Below are 23,019 nucleotides of genomic sequence, written 5' to 3'. Positions count from 1 at the left end.
AGATCCTCAACTCACCGCTCCCGACCGCGGAGTGGCTGGGGGGGAGGGGTGCGGGGCGGGGGTCGTGGCGGGCGCCCCGCCCGCAGAGTCCGGGCCTTGTCTCTGAGGCGGCCCGGGCTCTGCGTGCGCCGCGCCGCGCTGCTTGGCAGACAGTGAGACCGCCCGGGACACACCCACAGATTTGGAGCCTTAGAGAAAGTTGGGGAACTTGACTTTGCCAGATAGCGCCACCGCACGACGCCTCGGGATCCATCGCTGGCCCCCGGCCGCGTGCTGCCGAGACCCTCGTGGCCCCGCGCGGGCGCAGACTTGGGCTCGGGAGAAGGGGCGGTGCTCCGCCGGGGGTCCGAGACGGGCGGGCGCCCCGGCCAATGGGCGTCGCCGCCTCCCCGCGGTCCCGCCCCCGGAGCCCGGGTCCCGAGCGCGCGAGCCTGGCGGGTCAGAAGCGGCTGGCGGACGCGCGGTGCGGGCGCTCCGGCGGTGCCCGGCGGCGCCCACGCGGCTGCCCCGCGCCTAGCGCGGCCCGGGTAGGCGACGTCGGGGCCGGGTCGGCCCGGCCATGCCGCTGGAGACGCAGGACGCGCTGTATGTGGCGCTGGAGCTGGCCATCGCCGCGCTGTCAGTGGCGGGCAATGTGCTGGTGTGCGTCGCGGTGGGCACGTCGAGCGCGCTGCAGACGCCCACCAACTACTTCCTGGTGTCCCTGGCGGCGGCCGACGTGGCCGTGGGGCTGTTCGCCATCCCGTTTGCCATCACCATCAGCCTGGGCTTCTGCACCGACTTCCACAGCTGCCTCTTCCTCGCATGCTTCGTGCTCGTGCTCACGCAGAGCTCCATCTTCAGCCTCTTGGCCGTGGCCGTCGACAGGTACCTGGCCATCCGCGTCCCGCTCAGGTGAGGCGCGCGGCGTCCCCGACACCGGGGCCCCGTCGGAGTCCCGGAAAGCACTGCCCGCTCCAGGCCCAGGTTGCTGGCCGAAACGCGGCGGGGCGCTCCGACTTCGGGTTCCCAGCCTAGAGGGACACGTGCGCCGGGCTGCCCAGACCCTCTTGGTGCCTGAGACAGGACCCTGGAGGCCGCTGCGCCCCTGGATGCGCACGTGTTTTTAGGGGGCCCCGCGTAGGGACAGCGCTAGGAGTTCTGGGGAGTGTGGTCCCCGGTCGCCGGCCCGCGGTGGAAACTCCGGGGAAAGCGCCACCCCAGCGGGCTGGTGGGGCACGGGCGCATGAGGTTTGGTGATCGTATCTCCTCCTCTGTGGCGATAACTGTTTCCTCTCGTCACCCGCTGCCGACCCAGGGCGGGGCCCCCAGACTGTTTCCTTCCACCCCTCATCTGCAGTCCAGAGCAGCGGGCAGACACGACCCTGTGCGTGCTGGAGGTCCGGGAGGCTGGGGCGGTTCCAGGGGACAGCTCTGAACACTGGGGCTTTGCATTGTCAGAATGGACACGACTCGACACCCAAGTTCTGAATGTACCTGCCACAAAATGCGGGCGGGGGGTGGGGTGCGGTTGGGGAAGGACCCAATTAACTCTAGGGAACACTAGGAGCATCTGTGCCTGCATGCTAAATGGGGACTCAAATCACCTCCGTACACTTTAAAAGTCAAAGTGCTGCCCCGTTGGCCAGCACGAACAGCCTGAGAGCTGCATGCCCCTTGTGTAACCTTGTTTACCCTCCACTGCCCTGTCCCAGCAGGGCGGGGAAGTGCCACCTGGATTTCGGAAAACTGGAAAACTTAAGGGTGGTCTCTTTCACCCAGTGAGAAAATGTAGGGTTCAGGGGATGAAGCCCCAGGTGTAGCTGATGATCAGGTTCAAAGCTGAGCATCTGAGGGGCACCTGGGTGGCTCAGTGGTTAAGCATCCGACTTCGGCTCAGGTCATGATCTCCCGGTCCTAGTCCACGTCCAGCTCTGCTGACAGCTCGGAGCCTGGAGCCTGCTTCAGATTCCGTGTCCCTCCTCTCTCTCTGCCCCTCCCTCGCTCACGGTCTGTCTCCTGTCTCTCACAAAGAAATAGATGTTAAAAATGTTTTTTTGTTTTTTTTTGTTTTTTCAACGTTTATTCATTTTTGGGACAGAGAGAGACAGAGCATGAACGGGGGAGGGGCAGAGAGAGAGAGAGACACAGAATCGGAAACAGGCTCCAGGCTCTGAGCCATCAGCCCAGAGCCCGACGCGGGGCTCGAACTCACGGACCGCGAGATCGTGACCTGGCTGAAGTCGGACACCTAACCGACTGCGCCACCCAGGCGCCCCTAAAAATGTTTTTAATAAAAAATTAAAAAGGTGAGCACTTGAGGGCAAGAGTATCAGGGAACCTTAGGGCTTATTAAAATTATTTTCTGTCTTCTGTGCCTGGGCCTCTTAGGCATTTCTGCGTTAGGTGAGCTTGGGATCTCTTTGGGTTGGAGCTGAGAAAGGAAACTGAGTCACAGGAGTAGGCGGGAAGGGAAGGAATTTATTGAGGCAGTTGATATTAAACTTTTATCCTTCCATTCTTGCAGTGATTCCAGAGGGTAGGTACCTGCCTCTTGCAGATGAGGGGATGGTGCCCCTGGGAGATGGGAGTCTTGCTCAGGATGGTGCGTCTGGAGTGAGTGTCAGAGCCAGGACTTGAACTCAGAGTCGGCACCATATTCCCACTGTGCCCTCAGGCTGCCTTGCAGGGTTGTGTGTGGTGTCAGTGTTTGGGATGTGGGCAGAAAGCGGAGTGCTGTTTCTGGAAGCAGATCCTGCCTGCAGTAAATTGGTGGTTGTAAGGGATATGTGTTTGAAGGAATTGACCAGGAGAATGTTCCTAGAAGCCTCTTTAGCAGGCAGACATGTTGAGCCTGCCTGTTGTGGGTTGTGTCCTGGGTCCCTGGTTGTGCTCCTGGGAACAAGAAGCTCCTGCTTGGCCGGGCTGTGAGCCCAATCTGCATGTCTGGGCCTTTCCGTGTACTGCTGCCCTTGGCATCTGACCAGGGGGCCTCATGCATCCCATCGGGTGTGAAAGAGCCCAGGGATTTCCGGGACTTGGGGCCGCACGGCATAGTCTCTTAGGAGTCACCTTTCTGCCTCTTGGTCTTCATGTTGGTTACTTGATGGCCTTTGGGACTGTTTGTGTCCAGCAGGCAGTCACAAGCCCCCAGCTCACCGGGAGGTACTGGAAGGATCCCCTCTGCCCCATGGAGCCGGAAGCTCCATAGGAGTTTCAATCTGTTAGTTCTCGTCCTGGTGTTGGGTGGGGTCTTAGAAAAAAATGGGTGTGGGTGTGTTAAGGGGAAAGAAACGTGAATCACAAGCCCCTAACTTCTGTGCATTTGCCAGAGGAAGGAGGGTGAGATGTGGAAGGACGGGAAGAATGGTCAGTGGAGGGGTGCAAGGGCTCATGCCTTTGCCTGCCCACGGGAGTTCAGAGGTCTGGAAGAGGTGTGTGCCAGCAGCCCTAACTCCCAGCCCCAGGAAGGGCACCTGTCCCTGGCACCGAGCCCCCACCCTCAAGGGCTGAAGAGGCTCCTGAGTGCTCCTGAGGGCTGTTGCCCGGGCCGGTCGGTCTTCTTCCCTCAGCCGTGAGCGCTTCCTGCTTCTGGGCAGTATGACACCCCACCCCCAGCAGGCTGAGATGCAGATTATAGGGCCCTCCCGGATCCTCCTGAGTCAGAATCTGTGGGGTGGGGCATGGCGGGGGGGGGGGGGGGATTCCAGTTATCGGTATCTTTAACTGAGGAACTGGCAAGTCCTTGGACCAGTTCACGGGTGGGGGAGGGGGGCTCCAAAGGCATCCGTGCCCCAGGGCTCTGAGTGTGAGGCCAGAGCGGTAGGCTGTAAGCGCGGCTCAAGGCCGCGGAGACCGTAGCCCCCACCTGCCACCCGGTTGCCAAGGCGTTTAGTAACATTGGGGAGATCACAGTGCAGAGAGAAAGGGGAGCCCCAAGGTGATGCCAGGCACAGAAATGACAACTTTGGCTGAACTTGAAAAGGAGGAGTGTCTGCTCACACCAGGCACTGTCCCTGGTCTTCAGAGTGAGGGGTGTCTACAAAGAGAATCTAGTTCAGGTCCACGCAGTTCTGAGGCTGGCCCTGGCAGAGGGTCCCCCCCACACCCGTGCAGAGTTGGGGGGCAGCACACGCAGCAGAGCTGGGAGTGGAGGCTCCCTTGCTGCTGGGGGTGGGGGCGTGCCTGGGGGGAAGGGGAGGAGGGAGGAGGTGGGAGCCTGTGGGGGTGGGGTGAAGGGGGGGAGGAGGGGGAGGTGGGAGCCTTCAGGGATGGGGGTGGGGAGGGATGGGGGATGGGGGTGGAGGGCATGCCGAGGGGGAGGGGAGGGGCCGTGTCTGCCCACAGCTGCTCCCCACCCCCCTCACTTCACCCTCAGTCCACTTCACCTGGCAGGAGTACTTCCTCCCCCCTAATCTGATCCGGTTCCCCTTCGTGCCACACCCCCAGTTGAGCTGTGTGGCAGGGTGACTGTGGGACTCGCTTTTGTCTGGGGGCGTGCCCTGCCTTGCTCCTGGACTCAGTGTCCGGTGGTGTTGAGTCTCCAGTCGGCCGAAGGCCAGCTGTTTCCCCAGTGCAGCTGAAGGAGGGTGTTTTCCGGGGAGTGTTTTGTTGGCTGGATTGGTCCTCTGAATGGAAGAGGGTGTGTCTGTCTGTTCTGTCCATGGACCCTGACCCTGTCACCCTCCCTGTTCCCTTTGCTACATGGAGGCTTTAAAGTTCTTGTTCCAACATGGCGGGTCTGTGAGGTAGGGACTGACATCTTAGCAAGACTGCCTGGGGTGACATGTGTCCTCCACTGAGGCTCCCTTAGCTGTAGGGTAGGGGTTGGCAGGGGTTTTGGAGTGTTCTTACAAAAATTTTTTTCTTTTTCTTTTTTTTAAAGTTTATTTTGAGAGAACAAGCGAGCAGAAGAGGGGTAGAGAGAGAGAATCTCAAGCAGGCTCTGTGCTGTCTCGGGGCTCGAACTCATGATCTGTGAGATCATGACCTGAGCTGAAATCAAGAGTTGGATGCTTAACTGACTGAGCCACCCAGATGCCCCCCCTTTTTTCTTTTTTATAATTTTTTTTAACGTTTATTAATTTTTGAGAGAGAGAGACAGAGCATGAGCAGGGGAGGGGCAGAGAGCGAGGGAGACACAGAATCTGAAACAGGCTCCAGGCCCTGAGCTGTCAGCACAGAGCCTGATGCGGGGCTCAAACCCACAAACTGTGAGATCATGACCTGAGCCAAAGGCAGACGCTTAACCAACTCAGCCACCCAGGCACCCTGCCCCTTTTCTTTTTAACATTGTACAAATCCCATATGATAAAATTCATCTTTAGTGCTGTTTTGAAGTAAAGCTAGGAAAGATTTTCAGGTCTGGGTCGCATCCCTCCGGCCATCCCAAGGACACTCCTTGGGAAGTCCTCTGTCTTGTGCATCAGTGTCCTCTTTCTCTTCCAGACCATCCCCATTGTAGTGGGTTGCATGGTGGCTCCGAATGACGTCCGTGTTCTAATCCCTGGAACCTGTAAATATCACCTTATGTGGGAAAGCAATGAATGTTCCCTTACGCGGATCTTGGGAGGAAGAGTTTATCCTGGATTAGCTATCTGGTGGCCCCTAGATGCCATCACATCCTTGGAACTAGACACTCAGAGAAGAAGGAGGAGGCCGCGTGAAGATGGAGGCAGAGATGCGGGGTGGGGGTGGGGGGACAGCCACCAGGAGCTGGGAGTGGGGCGGATTGTGCCCTAGAGGCTTGGGCGGGGCTTCCGGCCCCTAGAGCTGTGAGGGGCCACATCTGTGCAGGCCTGTGTGGCCCTCCGCAGTAAGCTGCTCCCATGAGCCATCCTCCCACTGCCTCCCCTGCGTCGCCCTGCGGTGCCTCCATTCTGGTCGAACCTAAAGGTCACTTCCGGGCCCCATCGCACACGTGCTCTCAGTAGCTCCGGGTCAGCTCCGCGGGGAGGGGGGCGTGGAGTCCACCCGGCCCCCCCACTGCCGTTCTCCAGAATGCTGCCAGAGAGGAGGGTTTGAGCCTCACATCGGATCCCATCAGTCCCCTGCTTAACCCGGGCCTCAGGATCCTGTGCTGACTGGCTTCTGCCCACCCGCCTCTCGCCCCTTCCCGCCTCACCCACACAGCCCCACAGGGCCGGGCTCTTTCCCCAGCTGGTCTTTGTGCTGCCTCTCACCTCCTCGCCTGCAGAGGCTTCGCCTGGCCCCTGAGCTTGTCTATCACTGACTCTCCCTAAAGTACATCTTTCCTTGGTCGTGAGTTGTAGTCCCTTTCTGCCCCGAGCAGGAGCTCTGTGACCCCTGGGAGGGGCTTGTTCTTGAATTCCCGCCCCAGCCCTGGCATGCTGCCTGGCATGGGGTAGCCGCCCATATTTTGGGGGACTGTGTGAGTACTGGGTGAAGAGCTTGTGCTGGGGGACGCTGGCACAGTGTTGGGCGGGGGGACAGTCTGAGATGGCCGATGCAGGCAAGGGGCAGAGCTCTCTGGTAAAAGGATGTCAGAAAAAAGATGGTCCAGAAGTTTTAATCAAGGAAGGCGGGGGACACCATCTTCTGACAGGCTGTCACAGGCCTGAGGGAGAACGGGGAGGAGTGGCCTTTGGAGAACCAGCAGGTGCTGTGGGTGAGGGCCGGCCAGGGGACAGCAGGTTTGAGTCAGTCCTACGGCCATCCTGTTACCCACACAAGGGAGCATGGCTCTCAGAACTGGAAAAAGTCACCTAGGACTTGGGTGCCCCTCTGCTGTTATAACCCCCCACTGTGAGTGACACTCCTCAGCCCCGAGCCAGCACATTAAACCGGCAGCAGATGCGACAGTTGCTGGAGTCTGAGCCCATGTCCAGAAGTACTAGTGGGAAGTTCCAGCCTGGCCCAGGGCTCGTTCCTGGGTGGGTTAGTTCCTTGCCGGCACAAGCGTCTGGTCTGGTCTGGTCAGTAAGGCCCACAAGAGCTGTCTCAGAACCAGGGTGATCCAGTCTGGAGGTGAGGTACCTGGAGGTCCTGTCCCCTCACTGGGGGTAGCATCCAACCAGCTGGACAGTCATCCAGGAGCATCTGGGAGCCACAGGGCAGCCTCTGAGGACTCAGGATTGTGGGCAAGAGCACCTGAAGGGTCGGGGAAGGAGGGTCCACCTGGCCATCTGAGGCCAGCCATGGCCTGGAGCTCCCGTGCAGATCAGGCCACAGCCTGCGCCACTCTGTGTGTGTCTGGAAGGGACATGGCCCTGACTTAGTGTTTTAGCAGCATTTCCATGGAATTCCAAAAAGCATGGGTGGTTTGCTCCTCTGATCATATGGCGAATGAGTGTGTGCAAAGGGACAGAGGTTACCGACATTTTCATAGGACAGGCAATCTGTGCTCCTTCCTCTGTGACTTCACGCATGGGGTCTCCAGCCTCATGGGCCCTCCCCGCCACGCACTCGCAGGACCCAGTCTCCACATCACACACTCTTTTGTTCTGTCTGCTTGTGGGCACAGCATGGACATACATATGCTACAGGGACAGACACGAGGACGTAGGTCCTCAGCTACTCCAGACATCAGAATTTTTAATATTGTGGACAGCAGCCACTCAGAAGGCTTTTCTGCACATCTGGCCCTACACGTGCCTGATCTCCTGTAACCCTTACAACTCTTAGGGGGGCAAACTCTGTTACTTTCCTCGCTTCACAGATGAGGAAATCAAGGCTCAGAGGGTTATGATCAGCCCAGGGTCACACAGCTGCCACAGCGGTGTATTGTGTCTTCCTGGGAGCCCTTAAGCCAGCATGCGAGCGGCTGAAAGGAAAGTACCATGGTCGTCCAAGAACAGGCGAGGGGTCCCTTCTAGCAGTGGGTGGATGGGGACACCAGCAACTTGTGATTGGGACTCTATAGACGTTGTGCAGGACAAAGAAGATTGTAGCTAGGCAGTAATGTGGCCGAATGAGGGAGAAGGAAGCTGTACGTTGGCCCTCGTGCGTGAAACGGTGCAGAACTGATGGTGGCGAGGACCTGTAGAGGATCTCCTGCCTGCCTCCTTACTCCTCAGATGGTGAAACGGAGGCCTGGCCTTTCCTAATGCTCGAGTTCCTTACTGACCCTTCAGGACTTGGGCTCCGGACATCGTTACTCTCCCCAAGGGCATCAACAGGTTGTGCTCTTGATCTCTGAGGCTGACAGGCTGATGAGACGCTGCCTTGGGCAGCCAGAACTTGATGGCTGGTAGCAAATGTGCCTTCGTTGAAAGAATTCAAGTTGAGAGGCTCCGTGGTGGCCCTCTAACACGTCCTGGGCCGAAGGAGGGGGAGTGCTTTTCCTCGAGGGCTGAAGCTGGGGTTTTGTATGGGGGTGAGTGGGAGGAAGAGAATTTTGAGCTGAGCTGGAGCCACATGCAAAAGTCTCCCCTCCCTCGGCCCTCACCAGACCATTTCTGTTGGCATCTCTTCCGAGGGTCACTACCCTCTGGGTGACACCTGGGTCTGTGCTGCCATCTTTATTTATTTTTTTTTTTTTTTAATTTTTTTTTTTCAACGTTTATTTATTTTTGGGACAGAGAGAGACAGAGCATGAACGGGGGAGGGGCAGAGAGAGAGGGAGACACAGAATCGAAACAGGCTCCAGGCTCTGAGCCATCCGCCCAGAGCCCGACGCGGGGCTCGAACTCACGGACCGCGAGATCGTGACCTGGCTGAAGTCGGACGCTTAACCGACTGCGCCACCCAGGCGCCCCTGTGCTGCCATCTTTAAATAGAATCTGTTGACTCTCTCCCAGGTCACGGGAGGGCCACACGCCCTCTTTCCCACCCTGGTCCTCCCAGTTTTTTGTTACATGTGGATATTTTTCTGGGGATCATATTTCAGCCCTGATTTCTAATTCCATCAGTTGTAGGCAAGATCTGTTAATTGTCAAGAAACACGAGGAAAAGTAAACCACCAGCAGGCCCCCGCGCCTCCGTGTCTCTCCGCCTCCCACTGGCTTTCAGCACCCTGCCTACCCAGTGGAGGTTTTACTTTCGAAAAGGTAATTCATGCTGTTGTGAAGAAACCAAGTGTTTTACAAAATGACGAACTGTGGAAAGTCAGTTTCCATCTCTGATCTGTGGTTTCCCAAATTGCCCATCAGCGGTAACCGCTGTTTCTTGTGCCTTTTCCTACAAGAATGCTACATTGGACACATTCAGACTATAGGAGTACTTTTACATTATCGAGGTTAATGCCATTTGCATTTTATTCTGTAACTGTGATAACGTTTCCTGAACCCTGTGGAGAGTTTCTGAAAACTGGAAACCGATGAACGGCATTTCGAATGTCTGACTTGTGGATTTATTCCACCCCAGAGCAGAGCAGAACGATTGGACTAGGGCATGCACTCCCATCGCTGAACTCTGCGTCCCCAGGACGCGGTGTCAGTGGCCAGGTCAGATGAATTCTATTTTTTAGATGCTATCTGCTGCTCAAAACTACCCCCCACTGTAGTTGGCTTCATGTTTAGATGGTGAGTTACCCACCTGGAAATTAAGAGAAAGTTCCAGGAAGAACATGGCTTCCCAGATCCTTAGGATGATCTGACTTCTTCATCATCCCCATTGCTGGGTGACCTAACGGGCCCTCTCGGCGTGCCATACGATGGTCCTGTGGTGTCTTCCTGTACTCTGGGAGTTGTTCTGCTGTTCCCCACGTTCCATGTTTTCTTCCCTCTTTCTGGGATTCCATATTTGTTTGTCTGTATACATACCCGTAGGTGACTTTTTCCAGACATGGGAGATAAATGTTCTGGGGTCTTCTATGCCAATGGTGTTTTTATTTCTCACGTGTCACAGGTAGTGTGACTGGATGCCGTTCAGAAGTGTAAAGGCATTGCTGCAACGCCCAGTGGTGCCCAAGAAGTCTCATGTGTGGTGATTCCTATTTGTAACCTGTACTTCCTCTCTGGAAGCCATTGGGACCACTTGCCTTTGCTTGGTGTTCTGGAGGCTGGGTCTGAATACTGACCTTCAGTTTTTCTCCTTCACTGGGGGTGAAACGTCCTGGTGAACCTTCCCAATCTGAAGACTTAGGTCTGTCTTTAGTTCTAAGATTCTGATAAAGAATATTTTTTTGATCCTTTTCTTATCTCCCTTTTCTCTGTTCTTCTGGGATTCTTTTTTTTTTTTCTTTCAGTTTTTTATTTATTTTGAGACATAGAGTGTATGTGTGGGGAATGGGCAGAGAGAGAGGGAGACAGAGAATCCCACGAACCATGAGATCACGACCTGAGCTGAAATCAAGAGTCAGACGCGTAACCAACTGAGCCACCCAGGCGTCCCTCCTTCTGGGATTCTTAACTGATGCATGGAGACTTTTTCTCCTTGACTGATCTTTGTCTCTTAAAAGTTCTCTTAGATATGACTTTCCAATAGTTTAACTTTTTATTCTCCTCTGGAAGAATTCTTTGACTTTTCCTCCCTAGTTACCCTATTTTTTAATTTTATTTTAGCATTCATATTTTTACTTTTGAGGTGAAAACTTTTTGAGTCGGTTTTGAAAAAAACCTCTTTTGGATCCATGAGGTTCAGACAACTTCACAAAGTGTATATAATTGAAACTTCCTCCCATCCCCTCCTCCATCACAAGGTCTCAAGCTGCAGTTTGGGGAGAGAGTGGAGAGTGAGGGGTCAGTGCTCCATGGGAGATAGGGGACAACAGTAGGGCCAGTGAGGCAGCCCACAGCTGGTCCACAGGCAGTCTTCCCCTTGATTCCTGCTTGTCTTTAAAGCCCCTTCTGGCACCTGCTCTCTGCTGGCCTGGAGCTTCTCCCCTGGCCATCTGTTTCTTTTTCTTTTCTTTAAAAATTTTTTTTAATGTTTATTTATTTTTGAGAGAGAGTGAGCAATCAGGGGAGGGGCAGAGAGGGAGGGAGACACAGAATCGGAAGCTCCAGGCTCTGAGCTGTCAGCCCACCGTGGGGCTCGAACCCACAAACTGCGAGATCATGACCTGAGCTGCAGTCAGACGCTTAACTGACTGAGCCACCCAGGCGCCCTGCCCCTGCTTTTTTAAAAACATTTTTTAATTTTTTTTTGAGGCAGAGACAGCATGAGTGGGGAAGGGGTAGAGAGTGAGGGAGACACAGAATCCGAAGCAGGCTCCAGGCTCTGAGCTGTTAGCACAGAGCCTGATGCGGGGCTCAAACCCATGAACTGTGAGATCATGACCTCAGCTGACGTCGGACGCTTAACGGACTGAGCCACCCAGGCATCCCATTTTTTAAACATTTTTAAAATTTATTTTTATTTTTTTATTGGCCATCTCTCTTTCTGATGTAGGGCTACACATACCCCATCCTGACGACCTATCTGCCTTCTGGTTTCTAGAAACTCCTCAAAATCTCTGGTTTGCTGATGTTCCCCTCTGCTTCCATTTTTAGGAATTTTAGGTTATGAATTTATTTCCTTTTGTACTTCTCTACTGTCATTTAAGTGGGATTTTCTGAGAAGTGACAATTAAGTGGGACCTGGAGAGCCAATGTAGGATTTTAATCAGGAGTTTGACATGGTCAGGTTTGCATTATAAAACAGGCACTGTGGCGGACAGCAAGGGGGAAGGGCAGGAGGGGTCGAGAGTACATAGGGTTGCCAGTTGTCATCAAGGTGTGAAGGAAGAAAGCATGGCCAGGGCCATGAGGCCATGTTGTTGGAGGAAGAGTCAAGATATTTGATATGCATAAACTCTGTTTTGTTTTGTTTTTTAACATTTATTTGTTTGTTTGTTTGTTTATTTTGAGACAGAGACAGAGCATGAATGGGGGAGGGTCGGAGAGAGAGGGAGACACAGAATCTGAAACAGGCTCCAGGCTCTGAGCAGTCAGCACAGAGCCCAACGTGGGGCTCGAACTCAGGGACCGCGAGATCGTGACCTGAGCCGAAGTTGGACACCCAACCGACTGAGCCACCCAGGCGCCCCGATATGAGTAAACTCTGAATGTCTGCACCAGGGGAGGTTGATGTCTGATGCCAGCCAAAGGGTCTGACAGAGTTCGGGGCAGAGGGGCCATCAGTGAAGCTACACAGCCCAGAGACGAGGACAGGAAAGAACCCTAAGAACCAAATATGGGCCCTGGGACCACAGTCAGCGAACAAGGACCAAAGACGTGGCTCCTCAGGGCCAGGCAGGGTGGGACTTAGGGTGTGAAATAAGCAGTCAGCCTGTGTGATTGCCCATTGTGTCTGTATGGACACCACAAGTTGAGTGAGGTGTTGTGACTAGAGGCTGGGGTCTTTGGGGACAGGCTTAAGAGGACTTGCTGACTTGGTTGGATGTTAGGCATGAGGGAAGCGGGAGGAGTCCAAGGTGACTCCTGAGATTCCTGGGCAGCCAGGTGGCACCGTCCCCCCAACCACGGGGGCTTTGGGAAGGCGTTGCGTGGGTTATGGTTAAGGTGCCTGCAGGTTGAGCAATAACAGTAGGTGGTTGAGTTTGGAGCTTGGAGAGTCTGGGCTGGGTGGTCCTTCCACCTGGCTCTGGACACACGTCTGCCTGCTTCCTGGGAGCCCAGCAATGTTCTTACTCCCAGCCTCGTGCATGGCAGCCTCTTGGTCTGCAGCCTCCTTCCGTCCACTAAACATATTCAGGCTTCTTTCCCCTCTCTGAGCCTCACCTTCTTTGGTTTACTGCCTGTTTTGCTCCGGTCCTACCACCCACAAACTTCCAGGAGCAGCTTTTTGTATATGACGTCTTGATTTCCACTGCTAATTTCAATACCACTGCCAAACCTGCTGGTTTTTGGGGTTTTTTTTTAATTAAAAAAGTTTAAGTCAATTAATTTTTACTTAAGGGATTTTATATGTGATTCCTTCCACTGCCAATCACCTTAGTTCCTCCAAAGTCAGAATTCTAACCTCCAAAATAGCCCTTTTAGAATGAACTTTTGGTCAATCCACAGCTGTCCCTGTCAGTCCATAATTCTTGGCTTGGGCTTCTTTGATCTCCATTTGAATACGGACATCATTCACAACTTCCCCTCCTGTAATCTTTGGGATCCACTTTCTTTAGGGTCACATGTAGGTTCAGAGTAGATGGATCTGTCTGGTTCTCAACTGCAGACACCCTCTAAACGCAAATAATTTCCAATCCTATTCACCCCTACACTGTCATGCCCTCGAGCTGTACAGATTGTTGGTACATGCCAATACCTGAGATTTCAAAAATGTGACTGGTAGGGGGTGCCTGGGTGGCTCAGTCAGTTAAACATCTGACTTTGGTTCAGGTCATGATCTCGCGGTTTGTGAGTTCGAGCCCCACATCGGGCTCTGTGCTGACAGCTCAGAGCCTGGAGCCTGGAGCCTGCTTCAGATTCTGTGTCTCCCTCTTTCTTTGCCCCTCCTGCGCTCACACTATGTCTCTCTCAAAAATTAAAAAAAAATAAAATTTTTTAAAATGTGCTGTTAGATCTTTCATAATTTTAGATGATCGAGGTCCTGGAGTTCTTTCCCTCAGATCTAACACACAGTTCTGTGAATGAAGGAAACCACATGTATGCTCTAGAGGCATTTCCAGTGATGTAGGTCTGCAGAATAAATCCCCTTGGGATAGACCTCAACTGCTTTATTTTTTCTAACGTAGAGAATTATAAAGCTTTATTGAAAGACATTAAAGAATAGGTCCTGTCAGGGCACCTGGGTGGCTCAGTTGGTTAAGTGTCCCCCTTCGGCTCAGGTCATGATCTTGCAGCTCATGGGTTCCAGCCCTGCGTTGGACTGTGTGCTGACAGCTCAGAGCCTGGAGCCTGCTCTGAATTCTGTGTCTCCCTTCCTCTCTGCCCCTCCCCCGCTCGCTCTCTCTCTCTCTCTCTCTCTCTCTCTCAAAAATAAACATTTAAAAAAAAATTTAAAAAGAACAGGTCCTGTCATTTACACTTCTGAAATCAGTCCCCAATCACTTCTCTTTGGTCTTGTCTCTACTTCTACCCTGTTCCAGGAAAATCCTGTCTGGTCTCTCTGCATCCGTGCTCACCCTTTTAGCCCATTCTTCATATAACAGCAGTCTTTCTAAAATGAAAACCTGATGGCACCTCCTTTTGTTTGTGTAATATTCCCAGTGCTTTAGGATAAGGGCCCAGCTCTCTTAACGTTATGTCTGTCTCAGCCCATCACACGAGAGGGCAAGCGATCTCAGTGTGTCCCATTATTGGGTTGCTAAATCTCATCACTGGGTTACACCTGTGTCTGCCGGGGCTTCGTCACTGTAAGGGTTTGTTTTCATAGACCGGGTTCATTGAGGATTCTTGCCTGAGTACGTTATTACCATGTAAAATGGTAATTTTCTTTCTTTTCATTCCTTCCACCTTTATTGGTTGGCGTTCTTCATAAAGAAGAGTTTTGCCTTTTCTCTGCTCTTCCTTAAATTATTTTTTTTTAATCTCAGTATGGACTTACGGAATATTATTTTCATTCAACGTGTTATCATCCATTTGTGTTTTTCATTTTGAGGCCCAGAATTGGCCAGTGGGAGCCCATTCAAATTCACTTCTGCAAGCGTTCTCATCAATTTTGTGAGCACTTCCTTACTTCCTGCCACAGAAAGGTTTTTCAAGCTCACATTTTATTTTCCACCTTTAGATCAGCCATTTTTCCAAGGAGCCCGGTTTCCTTTTCAGTGGAGAATGGTATGGGTCCGTGTGCTCATTGCTACTGGAGCGTCATTTTTTCTAGGCCCTCACAATGAACAGAACTAGGAGATTTTCTTTTTTTTTTTAATAATGAGTTGAAGAACTCTTGCTTACAGTAGAACGCCACCTAATTAACGAGTAGGAATGCTTGAGTTAAGTCATCATTTGGCAACAATCATAGTAATAACCCGTTCAGGCAAGAATCATCAATAGGTGCTAAAACTCATTGGTGAAAGTCTGATGAGAAGCAAGATATTTAAAGTCTCGGGATATCTATTACAAGATATCTACTAATTACAAAGGGAAAAATAGTTACAGTGGAGAAATCTGGCAGACACCATGATAACCAGGTGATCCAAGTTGACATCATCGGTAATGGGACACATCGATAATACATGCCTCCTGATGTCTTCTGATGGTTTGTGTATTCAGAGGCCGATGCTTTTGACAAATAATGTTGTATCTGAAGCAGTGTGTTTTAACCCTAGCCATGGGAGAGGAGACAAGGTATTTTTTTATTCTCTTGTTCGGTGTCAGGCAGGGGCCGTTTCTCTTAGGGACTCTTATTTCACTTGAAAATCAGAGTCTGGAGCCCAGCAACCATGATCTGTCCCTGGGTCACACCCGATACGTGAAACCGAAATAGGAGACTCACCAAAAAACAGCCTCAAAGATGAACTCTGGGAGACCTGGTCCTGGTCTCCATCTTTTAATCTCAGTGGGTTTAATCGCTATCAGACCATTCTGGACTGTCTCCTTGCCATAGTAAGCTGGTGGGGAAAACTTTCTTTTCTGCCACCCATACTCATCGTCCGTTGTTCTTGGGCGACTGAGAAGGACACCTGGCATCCTTTCTGACCACCTTTACGTGTGGCAGTGGTCTCAGTTCAGGCCCCAGTCAGGTCCACCGCTGGGATTCAGACACGTCTGAACTTGTTAGAGTAGAGGAGAATCCCCTCCCCATCCCTGCCAGGAGCCGGAGTAGCTGAGGGCCCCAGCCTCATCAGAAGCGCACAGCCTGAGGGTAAGCTCTGGTGACCATAGCCTGTTATCTGCTGGGTAGGCAGGCACTGTCCTTTTGTCAGCCTGCCCCGTACACTAGAGCCAGGACCATCCCAGACCGTGACCACGGGGACAAGGCAGATGGCCCTCAATACATTTTCCGTAAATGGTAAATGAGAGACTTTCTTCCCACTCCCAGACCTGAAGTTCATATAAACAGAACCAAATAGCATCTCTTCTTTCTGTGTAAGAATGGTTTTATCTGTTCTTCAAATGTTTCATAGAATTCATTTGTGGAGTCATCCGGGTCTTAAGTTTTCTTTATGGGAAGGTTTTTGGCTATGTATTCTATTTCTTTGCTAGATACAGTGCTATTCAAATTCTCTTTCTGTCCATGACAACTTGAAAACAGAATTTTTTTATGTTTATTTATTTTTGAGATAGAGACAGAGTACGAGTGGGGGAGGGACAGAGAGGTGGGGGGGGGGGAGGGAGACACAGAATCTGAAGCAGTCTCCAGGCTCTGAGCTGTTAGCGCAGAGTCTGACACGGGGGCTCGAACCCACAAACTGTGAGATCATGACCTGAGCTAAAGCCAGACGCTCAACTGACTGAGCCACCCAGGTGCCCCTTTAATTTTTTTTTTTTTTTCTTATGTTTCCGTCCATGACAACTTTTTAAAAACCTTTTTAGTTTGGTACCATGAGAAATCTGAAAAACAGAAGCAACTACTCAGCGTAAAGATTTCCCTCTTTTACAGACGGCCTCTTGTGAACTAGAAGCTGAAGCTCAAGGCTGTTCACATGCTCCCCCCGCCCCGTGCCTTGTTTTGTTTAGAGCTACCAAGTGGGTGTTAAAACACGTAATATGTGATTAAGAAGCCAGAGTTCTGTTCTCTTCTTATAAATTCAGGCTTCTATTCAGCACTTGTGTGCCAGGCCCATTATTGGTGTTTTGGATTCAACAGTGAACGAAACAGGCTTGCCATTGCGCACGCTTCCGCGGGAGGAGACAGAAAACAGGGCTTCGTGGGAGGTATTTGGGGAGGGGTGCCGTGGGAACCCGGAGGTGCCCGGGGAGCACAGCAGTGGACTTCGGTCCACACTGGTCTGCCTCTGTGCGAATTCCCGCAGCGTGAGCTCCGGTACGTGTCACGGGTGAAGAGGGAAGCGTGCTGGCTCAGGGCACACTGCCTTGGTTCATCTATGGATTCTTCCAGGAAAAAGGAGTTGGGATGGGGGAGTAGTCTCGTGGTTCAGCAGAAGACGAAAAAGCCCTCCGTTTGACTGCTGTGTCGCAGGAGCCCCTGTGGGCTCCCAGGAACGGGGAGGAATAAAAAAACAAACGGTGCCTGTATCTGGGCCTGCTTCCTCAGAAAGCCACATCCCAGCCTGTGGTCCTGGCGTGGCTGGCCGCCCTGCCCACCGTGCCCCACTTCATCACAGCCCCTCGGCTCACAACAGCTCTTTCATCTGCATTGTCTGGGCACTTACTGACCTCGCTCTCATTAAAGTTTCGCCAGAATTTCTACTAGATTTTTGGGTTGCGTTTTAATATTCATTGTGGCAGCCTCTAGCTCCGCTGAACTGCCTGCCCAGGTGATCCGAGTTAAGTTGTCTAGTTAGGAAATTGTGTAGGTTTTTAGGGGTCTGCCCTAAGCCCGTTTTTACAGGAAGTCCTGTCATTACTCGTGTGAGAATATGAGGTTTTCTAAAACTGGATTATTTACACGCTTTAAAGCAGAAATGTTCGTCTTACAGAGGAGTACAATTTGTGAGCCAAACAGAATATAAAGAAAAAAGTCCCTAAGCAAACAGGAAACGATTCAAGAAACAGCAGCAGAACTCATATGCATTCACTTAACAGATCTGTATTCGTAAAGTGTTCTGAACACATTATATCTGCTGAAGGTCCCAGCAGCATGGAAGGTAGTTTCCACAGACACTTTTATCCTCATTTTTTCTTTTTTAAAGATCTTTATTAAAAAAATTTTTTTTAATACTTATTTTCTTTTTGAGAGAGACAGAGACAGGGCAAGCAGGGAAGGGGCACAGAGAGAGGGAGACACAGAATCCTAAGTAGACTCCAGGCTCCATGCTGTCAGCACAGAGCCTGATATGGGGCTTGAACTCACAAACCATGAGATCGTGACCTGAGCCCAAGTCAGACACTTAACTGGCTGAGCCATCCAGGCACCCCCCTCCAATTTTTTTTAATGTTTATTTTTGAGGGTGGGGGGTGCAGAGAGCAAGGTAGACAATCCAAAGCAGGCTCCAGGCTCCAGGCTCTGAGCTGTCAACAGAGAGCCCAACACGGGGCTCAAACCCACAAACCATGAGATTATGACCTGAGCTGAAGTTGGACACTTAACCGACTTAACCAACACTCAAGCCACTCAGGCACCCCTAAAGCTTTTATTTTTAAGTAAGCTCTACACCCGACATGGGGCTCGAACTCAGGACCCAGAGATCAAGAGCCACACGCTCCGGTGACTAAGCGAGCCAGTTGCCCCAGTGTCATTTTTTGATGCCAGAGCACAGATGCTACACAGCCCCCGGGCCACTGCCCAGGGCAGCTGCCCTCGGGCATGTGCTGAACTAGGAGCTCCTGAGAGCTGGGCACTCTGATCTCTGAGACCAAGAAGGTGGCCTGATTTGAGCCAAGGCTGCAGAGCCAGAGAGGGAGGAGACCCTGCCCCAGAAATAGGCCAGCACTTGTTATGCGGCACTTGGCGATTCCTCTTTCGTTATGTAACCTCAGCGTCCACACTGTTCCCTTTGTTGATTCCCCCCATGTGACTGTTTTCCTATCAATCTCCTTAGCTAATGAGCCCCTTCTATGGAGAGCGGGTGGATCACAGCACCGCTTCGTGCACAGCAGTGCATTTCCCAGAACGTGGACTTGCCCAGAACACCCTTTTTTTGTGGGATACAAGTGTTCCTGCTTGTTTGGAATAATAAAGCTGCTTATGCTTCCTTTATTCATCTCTTCATCGCCTTTTATTTACACCTCCTGTGTTTGGGGCAGACGTCCGGCTCTGCGGCCCTTACTGCTGTGTTCGGGCCCTCCGTGGCAGAGCAGAGACCAGCATAGGGGCAGATGCAGGAAAACACTTGGCCCCTGCCTTTCAGGAATGTTTTGGGGACATACACATACACACACACACACACACACACACACACACACACACACACACACGAGGAGCCACTGGTGTATAAGGAGCAAAGCATGAAATCTGCAAGCAAGAGGTGGGGCCAAGGAAGGAGGCCAGCATTTAGGAAAAGGATGGGGGCCCAGATGGAAGGAAATGAGAAGACAGGGCAGGAGGCTGCTAGAGCCTTCGTGAATGCCAGAGACCCCGGAGGTCATCCCTTCCAGCATCCTGCCCAGTGCAGGGACACCTGTCTGCTTTCTCCAACATCTCTATCTCCCACCTGGGCCCAGGCACAGGCCTCATGGATACTGTTGTGCCATTATAGGTACTGGAGCCCCAGCGCCAAAATTGCTTTCATTTCTGGAGCCCACGCTGCTCCTGTGGGCCTGGCTGTGTCCTCCGACAGAATACAGGAAGTCTCTTTGCTGCCTTTTAAGGACTGCTTCCCAAGAAAGTAGCAGGGCCCCCATCCTTCAAGTCTTTAATTCCCACGTGGCTGGCTCCACAGGGGAAGCTCCCTGGACCCAGCGAGCAGCTCTGGCAGGGGAGAAGGTGAAGCAGCAGACCCACGGCTGGCTGCACCCATGGTGGGCCTGTGGCTGAGGGACCAGTGGAGGCGGGAGCTGGGATCTGTGGAGGAGTTGTATGTTCCCGAGCAGGAAAACGACTCCCTTTGGCAAAATTGGAGTCAGATTTGTTTGAGTTTGTGTCCTGACTGCAGTCAGGGGCAGAGGCCAATCACGTAACCTCTCAGAGCCTCAATGTCTGCATCTGTAAACAGGAGAGAGAGCAGCCCTGACCTCGGAGGCCTGGTCTGAGTGGGATGGGTCGGGCGGGCTGTGCGGAGGCGGCGCTTAGACAGCAGAGGCTCCGTGTTACTGCGGTTCTGTACGGCTGGGGGAGGGGGCCTGTAGGTACAAGTCTCCAAAACCTAGCGTTGGCTCGTGTGGTTCAAAGGCTGCCAGAATGTACCCATTCTATCTACCAGTTGGGAGGAAGTGAGGAAGGAAGACCTGTCTTAGATTAAGTGGGAATGATGGGGCGCCTGGGTGGCCCAGTTGGTTAAGCATCTGATCTCACGGTTTGTGAGTTTGAGCCCGTCAGGCTCTCTGCTGTCAGCATGCAGCCGACTTTGGATCCTCTTTCTCCCTCTCTCTCTGCCCCTCCCCAACTTGTGCTCGCTCTCTCTCTCTCTCTCCCTCTCTCAAATAAATAAATGTTTTTAAAAAGACAGGAACGATAAACTTTTTTTTTCTACTTTAGAGTTTCAAGTGCCATTGGCATATTAAAGATGAAAAGGGAGACGTGGCTTCAGTGTCAGCTTTAGCCAAGTATTTAGCCCAGCCAATTAACAATAATTCAGTTAATTTTTTTTTTATATTTTGTTTATTTATTTTGAGAGAGGCAGAGAGAATTCCAAGCAGATTCTGCACTATCAGCACAGAGCCCGAGGTGGGGCTCAAAGTCACAAACTGTGAAATCATGACCTGAGCTGAAACCAAGAGTCAGACACTTAACCAACTGAGCCACCCAGGCACCCCTAATTGTTAATTTTCAACCCCACAATGCTCTCTACATTCCCTGGCTGACTAGACCCAAAGTCCCACCTCGCCTTCCCAAGCACTGTGCTCTCTGGGTCACCACCGCACCCCTATTTCTTTGACCTCTTCTCTGAACGTTCCCTTGGCCACCTGGCCTTGACCCAGATCTGCATCCCCAAGGACACGGTTTCCCCTATTTCTGCTTACACCTAGACCTCAGGTGGGGACTTGGGCTTGAGCTCTTTCTCTTGGTTCTCTCCACTCTCCTTTCCAGGGTAGACATGGAATTTTGGTGTTGCCAATGTCCAGACACACTGCCCCTGTCCTCTCCTCGCCCTGCTGCCACCCCCCCTGCTCCCCTTATTCGTGCCAACCGTACCACCCACCCGCACCCTGGTCTCAAGTCTTTGGTCTCCTCAGTCTTTCTCGCTCTCCTTTGGTCTCCCGATTCCATGATGCAGCCTGTACCTCATCAACAACAGTTGTTGTACCACGGTTAACCACTGTTAAAGCCACAGTGGCCACCATCCGGCCACATTTTTTTTGTTTAAAAAAAATTTGTTTCGGTGTTTATTTTTGAGACAGAGAGAGACAGAGCATGAGCAGGGGAGGGGCAGCGAGAAAGGGAGACACAGGATCTGAAGCAGGCTCCAGGCTCTGAGCTGTCAGCACAGAGCCCGATGTGGGGCTCAAACTCGTCAACTGTGAGATCACGGCCTGAGCTGAAGTCAGATGCTCAACCGACTGAGCCACCCAGGTGCCCCCCGCCGCACTCTCTTTGCCACATTTTTCTAGTGAGCTCCCGCTTCCACTCCCGAGACCACTCAAGGGCCCTAGCCATGCCCTCACCCTTAGGAAGTGAATTTTCTTCCCGAGCATCTGAGGGGACAGCAGCTCTCAAAAGGGCTGCTGCCCCTGCCTTTTGACCACCCAGCCCTCCCCTCCTGCGCTATCCCTGTTGTCCTTACTTGAGCCACAGCAGAGAAGTGTCCCTTCACATGTGCACTGGACCCACACCCTCCAACCTCCTCAGGTTCGTAGCTCCCTAATAATCTTGCCTTTTCCCTCCATCTTCTCTCTCTACTGACTGTCTTCATCAGGATACTGACATCCACTGTTCTCTTGATGTTCATCTCCTTGCAACCCATCTTCCCTTCTTTCCTTCTTGCTTCCCTAAAACTCAGTCTCCATACCATGAGCTTTATAAAACATAAGTTACTACCGTTCCCACTTAAAAGCCTTCAACAGCTTCCCAAGGCATTTGGAATATCAAAATCGAGTTTCCTTCCCATGGCCTGTGGCTGGCCCTGCCCGATCTTCGGTCACTCACATTTCCTTTTGCTTCTTTAGGAAAGTGAAATCCTTTCCTGTCCGAAAGCCTTATTCCATTCTCTCTGCCTGGAATGCTCTTCTCCCCACTCTTCAAATTTTATACTCCTTTGAAACCTTTAGCTCTGCTTAAGAAGCCTTCCCTGACATCCTATGTCCACAGTCTTCCTGTTTTTCTCTTATCTGCAGCCTATTCATTTTGGTTGGGCCAAACTCATTCTGATTTGTAATTACACATCTGCGTGTTTACTTGTTTACTTTCTGTCTCTTTCGTTAGCTTTACAACCCACGAGGGCTATGATTATGTTTCCAGTGACAGCAGAGTGCTTGGTACAAAGAAAGAACTCTGCATGAAATAACAGGGAAGAGAGGCTGTGTTTGGGGGTTCACAAAGTGGTGACCAGCTGCTCCCCTGATGGAATCTTCTGCTTCTCCTTATCTAAGCCAATTTAGCATAAAAGTAGTTTGTCACAGGCATCTGGGTGCCTCAGCCAGTTGAGCATCCGACTCTTGATTCTGGCTCAGGTCATGGTTTCACAGTTTTGTGCGTTCAAGCCCCACGCAAGGCTCTGTGCTGGAGGTGTAGAGCCTGCTTGGGATTCTCTCTCTAGTCCTCTCTCTGCCCCTCCCCTGCTTGCGCTCTCTCTGAAAAATAAACATTTATAAAAAAGGTAGTTTTTCAAATTTGCAGCATCCAGCAGCTTTGTGAATTCCAGTTTTGTTTTGAACTCTAGTGGGAAGCCACCCCGTGATCCCTCCATGTACAGAATACTCGGTGTCTAATATTGCTTTAAAAAACGTCAAGTACAACAGCAGTGTAATATGGTGCAAGGAACACAGGCTTGAGAGTCCTGACCTAGCTTTGCTCTTTGGTTCTCATATTGCTTTTGTCACTCACAGACTTTGTATCTGTTTCCTCATTTGTAAAACGAGAGAACTTTGATTAGAAGAGAGAAGAGTCCCTTCCAGTTCGTATGCTTTTGGCTGCAGGTTACCAGTAGCTTCAGAAATCAACATTTAATGATCTCTTAACTAGAACGTGGAGCCATAGCCGTGATGGTTCTGGGGTTTCTTTCCTTCTGCTTTGCCATTTGCTTTGTCTCCAGGCCAGCCCGTGTGGTCATAAGATAGTTGCTGTAGCTGTAGGCACCACAGCCTCCCGTAAGAGCATCAAGAGCAGAAAGGGATGGGCATGGGGAAGGGCTCTCCTCATGGGTCTCCCTCCTTTCATCAAGAAGTAAACATCCTTCCGATTCTGTGTCTCCCTCTCTCTCTGCCCCTCCCCCGTTCATGCTCTGTCTCTCTCTGTCCCAAAAATAAATTTAAAAAAAAAAAAAAAAAAAGAAGTAAACATCCTTCCCGGAAGTACCCTCGCAGACTT

The 23,019-nt window shown here is 51.9% G+C and overlaps 1 protein-coding gene and 1 non-coding gene across 3 annotated transcripts in view; one reads left to right on the top strand and one right to left on the bottom strand.

The window, feature by feature from the left end:
• The first annotated feature begins 455 nt into the window (after positions 1-455).
• Positions 456-23,019, top strand: part of ADORA2B (adenosine A2b receptor) — a 28,114-nt gene continuing 5,550 nt past the window's right edge. For both annotated transcript variants that reach the window (XM_047833020.1, XM_047833019.1), the window contains exon 1: positions 456-894. In XM_047833020.1, coding sequence (XP_047688976.1) covers positions 560-894 — 335 coding nt within the window. In that variant the 5' untranslated portion in view covers positions 456-559. The remainder of the gene's footprint in view (positions 895-23,019) is intronic.
• On the bottom strand, positions 13,416-13,545 carry LOC125152250 (small nucleolar RNA SNORA18). The gene has a single exon (XR_007147106.1). It is a non-coding gene; the product is annotated as a small nucleolar RNA SNORA18 (small nucleolar RNA).

The sequence above is a fragment of the Prionailurus viverrinus genome, chromosome E1 (genome assembly GCF_022837055.1).
Source record: "Prionailurus viverrinus isolate Anna chromosome E1, UM_Priviv_1.0, whole genome shotgun sequence".
In the NCBI taxonomy this organism is placed as follows: Eukaryota; Metazoa; Chordata; class Mammalia; order Carnivora; family Felidae; genus Prionailurus; species Prionailurus viverrinus.
Note: the sequence above shows the minus strand (reverse complement) of the source record. Positions and strands in the feature narration are given on the sequence as shown.